At 32.7% G+C, this 12544-nt stretch overlaps 1 protein-coding gene across 2 annotated transcripts; it reads left to right on the forward strand.

Moving 5' to 3' along the window:
• The first annotated feature begins 1820 nt into the window (after positions 1-1820).
• LOC114256083 (uncharacterized) lies at positions 1821-11807 on the forward strand. Of its 2 annotated transcripts, XM_082902228.1 has the most exons (4): positions 1896-2120; positions 5125-5249; positions 6137-6750; positions 10532-11807. In XM_082902228.1, the coding sequence occupies exons 3-4, from the start codon at positions 6166-6168 to the stop codon at positions 11555-11557; spliced, it is 1611 nt and encodes a 536-aa protein (XP_082758354.1). In that variant the 5' UTR covers positions 1896-2120; positions 5125-5249; positions 6137-6165; the 3' UTR covers positions 11558-11807. The 2 variants fall into 2 exon arrangements, with proteins under 2 accessions (XP_082758353.1, XP_082758354.1); XM_082902227.1 differs by lacking the exon at positions 5125-5249 and having other exon boundaries at positions 1821-2120.
• The last annotated feature ends 737 nt before the right edge of the window (positions 11808-12544 follow it).

The following is a 12544-nucleotide window of genomic DNA, read 5'->3' on the forward strand; positions in this document are numbered from 1 at the left end:
ATAAATGGAAAATATAATATATGCTGGTTGTTTTTGTTTTCAAAAGCAGATATAGATGTAACAATATAGAGACATACAATCTCTACTACTACTCTATTCATAGTTTTAGTGGTTTGAATTGTTTTTATATTTTAAGAACCACAGATTGTAATACTTTATGTGAATGAGACATGATGTGATTGTAGTATGTGGATGAGGCATGCAGTGATTGCGATATTCTAAAGTTTCAAACTTTCTTACTTTGGATGAGGCATGCAGTGATTATAATATTTTTTTTAAGTCATTGACCGTAATACTTTCTTTCTTTTTTTTTTGAAGAAGTGTACAAGTTGAATTATGATGAAAGAAATTTAAAATTTTAAACCGCCAAACCGATTCGCATCCATTCGCCAAACTTCCAATCCGCTCAATCCACATTCGCCAGATTGGCGGACGGATGCAGATTGATTTTCTTCAATCCGCCAATCTAGTGGACGGATGGCGGATTAAAGGTTCCGTGGCCGCAACCGACCCGCGCCCACCCTTAATTTATGGTGGAGGATCCGCCAGTCCGAAATCTAAATTGAAAGTCGTTTTTTAAGTTTGTGGCGTTCAATATGTTCTTGTTTTAATAATTTAAATTATTTATTTTATTGAATATTTTATATATTTTATTTACATAAAAAATTAGATTGATTTAATAATTATTACATTTGTTGCCAAAAAAATCTATACTTTACTTTTGAAAATATAATTGTCGTTCATTTTTTTAACGATAAATGCAATAAATTGAATATATTATAATTATCAGATTGATCTAATTTTTTATATGAATAAAATATACAAAATGGCCGATAAAATGAATGGTTCAATTATTGAAATAGGACCCATATTGAACCCCACAAGCTCAAACAACGCCCTCCAATCCAGATTTTGGACTGGAGCGGATTGTTTTTGTATAAGTTCAACTTTTTATATTTAGATCTCAACATGACAAAATTTGAGGGGTTTATAAAGCCTACTACGAATCCCGTTTCGATAATCCGAACTGTTTATTTTGTAGGATTCTCAATATATATTATCTATAAAAAAATTAGTTCAATTTAATAATCGTAATCTTTTCATTTTATTACATTTGCCTCTGGAAAAATGAACAGGAAAAATATTTTTGAAACAAACTATTCATTTTTTTAGAGACAAATACAATAAAATAAACATATTACTAATATTAGATTGAACTAAAATTTTTTATGAATAATATAAATTAAAGATCTTACAAAATGAATGATTTAAATTATCAAAACAGGACCCGCCGTGAATCCTATAAAACTTTTCAAATTCTCTCATATTAAAATCTCAAAATAAGAGAAGTTTAGGTACGGGTATCGAGTGTAGGCATCTAGGAGTCGGACACTTCAAAATTAGAAATTGAAGATACGTATGGATTCAAATTTAGATACGGGTATGGGGATACGTTAAATAGTTTTTTTTTAAATATCTTTATTATATGAAGATGAGTTTAAAAATAAAAAATAAAAACGAAGGAATAATAGATTTTGTTAAAAAATAATAATAAAATATAAATAACAAATAAAAATTATAAAAATTATTTTAAATATAAAATAAATTATGTTATATATAATAAAATAAGTTATTTTTATTTTAATAAAGATGTTGTGAGATAGAATACAAAACACTAAAAGACTAAATAAGCCCAAACTTATTTTACTTAGACCCAAAACACTAAATAAGTCAAAATAAAACACTAAAACTAAAAGACTAAATAGACCAAGACGAAATAGGCCAGATACAAAACATTAAATAGGCCCAAACTTTCATTTGATTTATTTGGGTCTAGCCCAGTAGCCAAACCTAGCAAAAATGCTCTCCAGCTGTATATCATTACCAGCTAGTCAAACTCTTTGTCTTCTTTCTCCTTTTTTCTCCTCTTTCCTCTCTTTGAAATACGCACGCACGATCAAAGCTATCTCTGTTCTCTTTCTTCTCTTTCCCACTTGGTGATTATGACTCTCTCTCTTTCTCTCGATTCTAACTCTAGATGATGTGGTTATTGTAGTTGACATTCACTCGTCGATGAGCTATGATACAACAAATCCAGATCTCGAACTCAACTCATCCATGTAAGTACCTCAATCTTCTTCTTTCTTTTCGTTTAGTCGTGTCTGAGAGAGAGGAGGGGAATCCGACATAGATCCTATACTCGCACCCATGTTGTGTCCTATTGACATGGGTACTTCACCTCCAACTACCAAGTCCATGTAACACATCTTATAATTATTGGGTTCGGCTTTGGTGTAGTCCGAGATCGGACTAGACCGTGCTGTTGGGCCGGTGGAGGACCACCCTGGGTCCCGTTTTGATAATTCGAACCGTTCAATGTGTAGAAATCATCGAGTACTATATGCTTGTGAAAAATCACGTTGATTGGATATCGATAGCTATGTGATCAAATCAGTTTTGTATAAAAAAAAAATGGACGGTGAACAAACTAACAGTTGACCAAAAACTGTTTTGATCACATAACTATCGATATCCGATTAACGTGATTGATTACAGACATATAGTACTCGACAAGTTCTACACATTACACGGTTTAGATTATCAAAACGGGACCTATGGTATGCCCCACAGACCCAACAACACGATCTAATTCGCTCTTGGACTGGACCAAAGCCAAACCCATAATTATTAATCTATCTTTCACCGAAAATCTTGATAATCTTGATGACAGACGTATAATTGACTCCACATGGCCATTATGTTGTGTCCTGTCGACACAGGTATTTTTTTTTTTAAATATAATTATTTTTTTAATTTTTTATTTTTAGGTTTTATTAGATTAGATGACGAGAAAATTTAAAATATACATATATATATATATATATATAGACAAAAAGTCTACTAATTATATACGACAGAGCCTCTTTCTATTATTGGAAGTCTTCAATGAAATTCTAAAAATTTTATTAATTAACTTTAATAATATAATTGAAGACATAAGTTTTCAAATAATTACGTTCTTTTTTTTCTTTTTTTTTTTTTTTTTTTTGCCGAATGTTGCTAGGGCTGGTCCAGAGACAAGGCGGACAAAATCACTGCCTTGAATCCCTGAATTCAGTTTAAATAATAAGACACCAAAATAATTTTTGATCTTAAATTATATTTGATTCATTGAAATGAAATGGAATAAAATAATTCTATCATAATGTTCATCTTTACATTTAATTTACTGAGAATAATAAAAAATATGACAAATAAAATCACCATCTACCATTGTGAGGAAATAGTCATTCTATAAAGAGACTAAAGAATAACAATTCCATTCTATTGAATTTCATTTCAATAAACCAAAGTCATATTATACTATTAGCAGTTTAAAAATGAAGTTTATGAATTATTTATTTATTTATTTTAAACAATTGAATTGGTGGATTACCTAGAAATAATAGATGGTTGCTTGCCAAATGTATGAATTGTTTAATAGAATATTATTTGACTATACCAGTAAAAATTATCTATGGAGAAATTTAAAATAAAAAAAAATAAGTTGAAATTGATTAAATTTTACAATCTAATCCTCTACTTTAAGGAAAATTATGAATAAGTTAATAATGTTAACAATAAAAAAATATTTTAAAATTTATCTCAATAATTATGATTTATGTTAATGTCAATAACTATGATTTATATCAACCATAAAAATAATATAAAATTGCTTAGCAAATATAACTCCTGTGAAAAATAAATTATAATTGATTTAGTTATTAATACAATATTTCAAAATTGGATTTCTCACTTAATATTTATAAGTGATTTCCATAAGGAAAAAAATTAGTAATTTTAGTTTTTATTTATATAAGCAAATTTTGTGTAGGTACAATCCAAAATAAAAATGAAAAATTAATACTATTTTATCAATATATATTTGTAAAAGTATGTTTGCTTGTAAATCAATTCTCTCATTATAAATTCATGATTAGTTTCACAGATGACCTTCCCTTCAAATATAATACTCCATCTCTTATTAATATATAATGCATTAACAGTGACATTTATGTTGTGTTTGGTTGAGAGATTTGAAAAGGAATTTAGAAAATAAAAGGAAAAAATTGTGTGAAATTAGGTGAAATGTGTTGGAAATGGTTATAAAATTCTGGATAAAACCAGAATTTTTTTCCTAAGTTCGGTCTATTTTTTAGGTGGGCCCCGAGTGTCGATTTACTCGGGTCAAAGTGGTAACGCGTTCTATGCCGCGTTGTGATTCACGTGGTATATTTGGTTGCTCAAAACCATTACCGAGTGAATTGGAAATTGAAGCCAAAGTGTGCTCCATGGAAATGGAGTTTTGGTGGAAATTCCTTAAGGTTGTAAATTGGCTTGTCCCACATTGATTTAGTGGGAAGTTTTGAAAGGGTTTATAAGGCTTAGGGTGAGATACTTGGAGTGTGCCCCAAGGGGTACCCAAGTGTTTTAGAGAGAGAGAGTTATGGGCAAAATGGGCTAGACCCATTGGACCCAAAAATCACCACACGCGTGCCACCGTCCGGTCGGCTGGGCCGGGCCGGGCCGGGCCTGGGCTTGGGCGCGGGTGCGTGGTGTGTGGTTGGGTTGGGCTTCTAATCTTTTTGGGGCAAAAACATTTGAATTTAATTTTATTTTTTATTAAAATAAAATCCAGAATTCAAATTAAATTGGTTTGGATTTTTTGTTCATCCAAACAGGGCCCTTCCCGTTTTCAAACAGAATTAAACGGATTTGGATTTATTGCTCATCCAAACAGAGCCCTTCCCGTTTTCAAACAGAATTAAACGGATTTGGATTTATTGCTCATCCAAACAGAGCCCTTCCCGTTTTGCTATCTGTTTGAATTCAAAACCAACAGGTATCATACCTGTTCAATTCAAAACAAAGAGCCACATACCTGTTCAATTCAAAACCAAAAGCCACCTTCACATCTATAAATAGGACCACCCTCATTTGATGTTTTCCATTCAGAAATTTCGTATTTCACTTCTGCTATTTATATTCTTCATCTTGCTGCATTTTATTTCCGAAAGAAAGAGTGTAAACACTTAGTGTGTTCGTAAGGCAAACAATTAGTAGTGCTGCTATTGTTTGTGGTAGATCATTTCATCATGGGAGATAGACGTCCGAATTCTGAAAGCACCGTGGAGAGGACGAATCTGTCTTAAGGACACAGTGTTAAACACTAGTCTTGATCAAAAAAGTTATTCAAATAAATTAACCAAGTAAGTTGTTTAATTTTATTCTGTCTTTATTTGTTTATTTAATCAGATTTTAATTTTGTTTTTGTAACAAAATAAAATCTGTAGTTTTATTTATTTATTTTTATTTCGAGTTTGATTTTTGTAATCAAACAAATTCTCTCCTTTTATCTATTTCTTTTATTCTTGTTGTTGTTTTGTACACAACAGAATTTAATCTATTTAAATACAGTGAAGATTGTCCAACAAAATGTAAGTATATTTTATTTACATTTTAACTACTTTTTCTTTTTTCCTTTTCATATCTCTTTCCAAATCCCCTAATCAAACAAACGTTATAGGGACATGTCCACCTGCAGCAAATGGTTTCACAAAAATAAAAAAATAATAATTTTTTTTTGTTTAAAAATAAATAATATTTGTATATGCATTTTTAGAATAAATTATAAATACACTTCATTAGATTTGTTTAAAATACAAATTATTCTTTACAATTTTAAAAATTATAAATATTTCCTTGGACGAGAGAAAATAATGCGAAATGACCCTGACCCCCAATCTTTAACATATTTGCCATGCAACTGCTATTGAAGCAGGTAAAAATTGACGAATTGCTCCGAAGATGACTTTTGAATTTGGACTGCTGGAAGTATCCTGCAAAAACCAATCTTTGACATATTTGCCATGCAACAGTCAAACATCTTCTAAAGATAAACTTTGATCTTTGTACATTATTTTTTAATTTTTTGTGTATAAATTAAGCTTTTTGTTTGGCAATTAAAACTATTAATCAAACTTTCACAGAAATTGTTGATGACAGCCATATAATGACCCCATATGGCCACTACCACTTGTAATTATAAAATCACATTCCTCCTCCTTAATTAGCACTAATTCAGTATTATTTGCAGTGTCTTAGAATCACAAAGTCTCTCAGGTCATGGCTTCGACACAACAAAGGTTGAATACGGCTGCTGAAGAAGGAGACATCAATGGCTTGTACGAGTGCATAAGAGAAGACCCACATATTTTGGATAAAATAGATAACATTCCTTTTGCTGATACTCCTTTACACAAAGCCGCCGCTGCTGGAAGTACCGATTTCGCCTCAGAAATGATGAACTTAAAGCCATCATTTGGTATGAAGCTGAACCCAGATGGGCTAAGTCCCTTGCACTTGGCTTTGCGAAATCGGCACTTTGAGACTGTGAGACAGCTCATAAGTTTTGACAAGGAGCTCATACGCGTCAAAGGAAGGCAGAGCTACACTGCTTTGCACTACGTAGCCCTACGAAATGAATTTGATTGGTTGGCTGAATTTTTATGTGCTTGTCCGGCAGCAATAGAGGACCGGACAATTCGAGGGGAGACTGCATTGCATATTGCTGTGAGAAGATCGAATTCAGAAGCTTTTGAAGTGCTGTTAGGATGGATGCGCAGAACCCAGAGACGAAAGATCCTAAACTGGACGGATAATGAAGGCAACACCGTGCTACATATTGCAGTGTTTACTTTACAACCCCAGGCATGCTATCTATCTATTCTTCTGTTTTCATACTAGTTAATTTTATGGATCAAATTCGACATTTAGTGTCAAATTATTATTCTTTTAGGACTAAAATTATTATTATTATTATTATTATTTTATCAGTAAAGAAATTTTTTTATTAGAATAAGAAGGAGAAAATACAAAGAAGGAACAGAGAACAAGAGGAAAGATTACAGCAACCATTTAGGGACAACCCTCATGGTTACAAGAATTGATTTCTAATTTTTTTTTTTAAATAAAATTTTTACTTTTAAAAACAAAAATACATTATCCCTAAAATTTTATATATTGTAGCGAATAGTTTAATCTCAATGACATGATTTTTCTAAAAAATTTCTATCCACAAATTTTGTGCACTAATCTTTACTATTAAGGCCTATTTTGAGAAGTAGGTAAAAAAACTAATTTTTAGATTATTTTTTATTTTTTTTTAAATATACAAAAAATAAAAATAAAAAAATGATGTGTCTCAAAAAAGCTAAAAATCCAATAAACTCCCACTCAACCTAATTGCCAAAAGAGACCTAATACACAAAAGTCAATAGATTCCTGCATTATTAATGTAGGTTACAATAATTTTGTGTTTTGTAATAATAAAAATGTATATGTTTATGTATAATATTATTTTTATTTTATTTTTTATAAAATTTTTGGAAGTATGTTCACCTACAAGCAGGTAAAAACAAGAAGAAAACAAAAAGGTTTAGGATTTTGTATAAAACCATACCTCATAATATTAAAATTGAGAGTTGGGTTTCTCTCCGGTCCACAAAGTGAACTGGAGGGTAGTGTTAGGCCCGTGGGACCCCACTATGGGTGCCATTTTAATTATTCGAATTGTTTAATGTGTAGAGCTCGTCGAGTACTTCATCTTTGCAAAAAATCATATTGATCGAATATTACTAGCCCCTTGATCGGAACACATTTTTGTTAACAATTTATTTTTCAAATTATATTTACTATTGATAAAAATGTGTTCCGATCAAGGGGTTACCAATATCCAATCAACATTATTTTTTCATGGATGAAATAATCGATGAGTTCTACACATTGAACGGTTCGAATTATCGAAACAGAATCCGTAATGAACCCCATAGGCCCAACAGTATGCTCCAATCCACTTTATAGATTGGAGAGAAACACATTCCTAAAATTAAACGCAATTGAGTTGTTAAGGTGCCGTTTGGTAACACTTACGTTTTCAGTTTTCTGTTTACATTTACAAAAATTTTAAAAACTCAAATAAAAACTTGTTTGGTAAATTTTTGATTTATAAATCAGTGGTCTCAGTTTATGAATTTGGCCAAAAAATGTAAACTAAAAAAATGTGTTTCCATTTTGAGTTTTCAGTTTTTTTTTTTTTTTTACCACCCAACACTAGCCAACACCCGCCACCATTTTCCACTATCGTCTTCCGCCACCACCACCCACCCCCCACTACCACCTACCACCACCACTCACCACCCACCCACCGCCTCCACCACCCACCACCCGCCACCACCACCCACCTGCCACCCACCAGCCACCACCAGTCACCATCACCCACCTCTCGCCGCTGCCACCACCACCACCCACCACCTACCTGCCATCCACCCGCCACCACCCATCACCCACCACTACCATCCACCGCCCACAACCACCACCCGCCACCCACCTGCCACCGCCACTACCACTCGCTACCCACCTACCACCACCATCCACCACTCGCCACCACCAGCCACCAGCCACCTGCCACCCACTCATTACCACCCACCACCCGCTATCGTCACCCATCCACTCACCACCACTACCACCTACTCGCCACCACCCACCACCACCCGTTATCCGCCACCCACCACTACCACTACCACTACCACCACCACCCACTCGCTACCACCTGCCACCATCACCCACCCACCCACCCACCATCACCACCCACCACCTACCCGTCACCACCACCCACCCGTCACCACCCACCACCACTCGCCACCACCACCACCACCACCCACCATCGTCACCCACCCACCTACCACCAGCACCCGCCACCACCACCTGCCATCCGCCACCCACCCACCACCACCACCCACCACCTACCACCACCACCAGCACCCACTCGTTACCACCCATCACCCGCCACCGTCACCCACTCACCCACCACCACCACCTACCACCACTTGTTACCCACCACCCACCATCACCACTTTCCATCACCGTCTTCCGCCGCCACTTGCCACCACTTGCCATTTCTTACTCTTTTTTATATTTTTAAATTTTTTTAAACATTTTGCCAACTACCAAATGCGTTTGTGGTTTATGTTTTTCTAAAATAAACAAAAAATAAACAAAAATCAATTTGTAAAATTTTTGTAAATATAAACTGAAAACGTAAACGTTACCAAACCGACGCTAAATGTTTTTTTTATTGTTTCTCATAGATAAATAGACCCTTATGGAAAAGAAACTCAAGAGAATGGTATATATTTTCCAAATAACTACCTATTTGCAAATGTTTTTGTTTCCATGATTTTCGTATTTGGTTTAGAGCATTTTTATTAAATTAGGTTTTTTTTTTTCTATTAAAATAGCGAGAAAAACACCAAATTTCACTATCATCAAACTATCCATCAAGTTAGTCATTTTAGTTTGGATAGTTTTGATGCCACAAATATAGCTAGTGGTTTTGCCTAATGAAACATTAAAAAAATATAACCTCAAGGGACTGGTTCAGTGGACACAACTTAGGGTCTAGAATTATACTCCCTGTTAGTCTCAGGTTTAATATTCACTAGCTGTAATAAGTTCTTTTGGGGCCAGTACATACGGGGTATTTCCTCTGACTTTAAATGGGCTTTCGTAAGTAGGCGGTGAGATTGGTTCCCCATGATTAATGAAGATCGGTTATCAAAAAAATATATTTAAAAAATATACTTTTCATATTTTAGAATTAATTGTGTTAGGTTTGTAAAAAACAATTCTAAATTAAAATGAACAAAATTAATATTTAAATAGTGTAGAGAAATAATAGAAAGTTTGTTAGAGAATATTTAAAAAGATGTATAGACAAAATTTAAAAAATAAAAAAATAAATTAAAATTAAAATGTAATAAAATTTTAACTAATTGGATGGAGATGTTCTTATATTAAAAATATCTAAGAGCACTAAAAGTATAGTTCTAATAAGAGCTCTACTTATGTAGCAGTGAAAAAATAAGACACATTCATCAAATTATTCATGAGTAAAGTCATTGTTAGAATTTCAAATTTAAAGTTACGAATGAATTCTTTTCTTATATTGTAAAATGCCAAGTCATTGCTACGGCAGTGCTAAGTATCAACATAGAACCACGTGCTATTCACATGTTCATGTGTATCAACATTTTAAACACGTTTGATTTGATTTTTCAAAATTTATTTTTAAAAAAATTAAAAATTAAAAATTTATTTGGTGAAAGAAATTTAAAAAAAAAAAATACTTATCATTTTTATTTTTTGTGAGGTTAGAAATAATTTTTAAAAATTTAAAAATAATTTTTGATATTTATTTTTTTTAAATTAGTTTCCATTTTTTGAAAAAAAAAATCTGAATTTTTTTTCCCAAAAACAAACCGAACATATAATAAATTAGAAAATTGTTGTATGTCACTATTTATTTATTGGAAATAATTATTAATACATTAAAACAAACAAATAATATCTTATTAAATCAATAATATAAAATAATAAAATAAATAAGTGTGGTTAATAAATTATTGATTTTGTGCACATCTGGTTTGTGCAGATTGTGAAGTCAATACTTGACCAAAACTACATTAACAGAAATGCACAGAATTTCGAGGGTTTGACGGCCAGAGACTTCGCTATTGAACTTGGTGAAAGTGAAGCGAGAAGAGAAATTCTTGATATGTTATTCCCAGAATTTTTACATGGTGCTAATATTAATAATACGTATAGTCTGGGTGATTTTTTAAAGTCGGGCGATGGTGTTTTGGAAGGAATATGCGGATGGATTTTTAGAATGCGAAGTGGTTTGTCATTGGGGGATCCATTTCTCAGTTTGGTACGACTAGTATTGAGTGTTTTGGAAGTTATACATGGATGGATTGCTAGATTGGGACGAAGTATGAAATCCGCAATTTACAAACGCCCACTCATACCAAATTTACTATTGGTAATCTGCATGTTCCCAGTTCTAATCAAGAATTTTAACACCATCACGTCCACTTTCGGACTTAGCCTTCCAAGCAGAGTCCTTGATAACAATCATAATCTTCCTATTTCCAACACCACTGCTTACAACATCTCGAGTTCAAGTCACACTTTAGGGTCACTTGAGGTTTGTCCGGTCGTTAACTTCAGTCATACCTTAGAGTCACTGGAGGTTTGCCCGGTTGTTAATTTCAGAGCTCCGAGATTAGTTGAGGTGATCGAAAGCTGGCTCGGACCCTCGGATATCAAAAAGAAAAACACCTCTAATGGAGAAGCTGTTACATTCGGAAACAACTTCTCATTATTATTTCATAATGAAGTTGCATTCCGCATTGCGTTGTTAATCATGATGTCTTTAATTTTCAGACCAAGTATTGTCTTCCTATACTGTTTGACGACTATCTTGAAGATATCAAATGACTACATATCAACATCATTCTCAGCCGGTGACATTATTGACAGACTACCCCTTTCTGCACTTTTGGCTTGTGTATTTAGTTTCTTTGTCAGTTCATACTGGAATGAAATGATAGACCTGCCATCCCATCGGATGAAACGCTTTCAGATGTTGCAACGTTTGTTTGATGAATTAAATTAAAAAAAATTCATTGCATCTGTGGCAAAATCAGGTGAGCCGAAGAATATATATGGGAGTGGTGGTCCATAGATTCTTCAACAAGCGTTCATCTCTGATCATAAGTTGCTGCTGCCTGTAATTGTCTCCTGTAGATTACCATATGTCTTTTTTATGAATTGAGTTCTCCGCCTCTCCTTATTGTTGGTTTATCATTATCCTCTTTGTATTTTGATATTTTTATCAATAAAGTTTGTTTTTGTTGATAAAAAAATTGAACTCTCAATTTGTGCTTCACCGGGGGCAGTTTATATGATTTTTCTATTTTTTTATTTTTTATTTTTTTTTTAAAAATAGAAAAAGACCCAAATGGACTATAGATTATCATTATTTTTTATGATAAATGTAGACAAATAGTGAATAACAAAAAATAAAAGTTAATTGAAAAAATTATTTCACAGCTTATTTAACAAATACCACTTAGTAACTTAAATCTATAATCCAACAGTTACACAAAACAAATTAATAGCTCCTCATTAAAGTCATAGTCTATAATCTGTTAAGCTATAATTTATAATCTGTTTTAACAGCTATACCAAACAGGGCCTTAGTTTCTTAGTTTTCAAGAGGACCAAAAAATCCTCATTTTTAATGTAGGGTTTGGCTTGAGTATTTGAGTTTGGTAGACTCATTTTGAAACCGATTTCAGTGATCTGAACCGTTCACTCTTTTAGATTCATTGGGTAGAATATTTATATAAAAAATAAAGATGATTAAACATTAGTAGTTATATGTTTGAATCATATTTATTTTTAAAAAATAGACAACAAATATAATTTCAAGAATAACTATCCATTTTTTGTAATACAAATTTGATTTCAACATATAGCTATCGATGCGATCTCATCTTGATTTTTTGTAAGAATATTCTACTTAATGAGTCTTAAAAAGTGAACGGTTCAAATTATTGAAACAAGACCTGTGGTAGGCTCTACAACTCCTCATTAGAGA

The sequence above is a fragment of the Camellia sinensis genome, chromosome 13 (assembly GCF_055761805.1).
Source record: "Camellia sinensis isolate YWXY chromosome 13, ASM5576180v1, whole genome shotgun sequence".
In the NCBI taxonomy this organism is placed as follows: domain Eukaryota; kingdom Viridiplantae; phylum Streptophyta; class Magnoliopsida; order Ericales; family Theaceae; genus Camellia; species Camellia sinensis.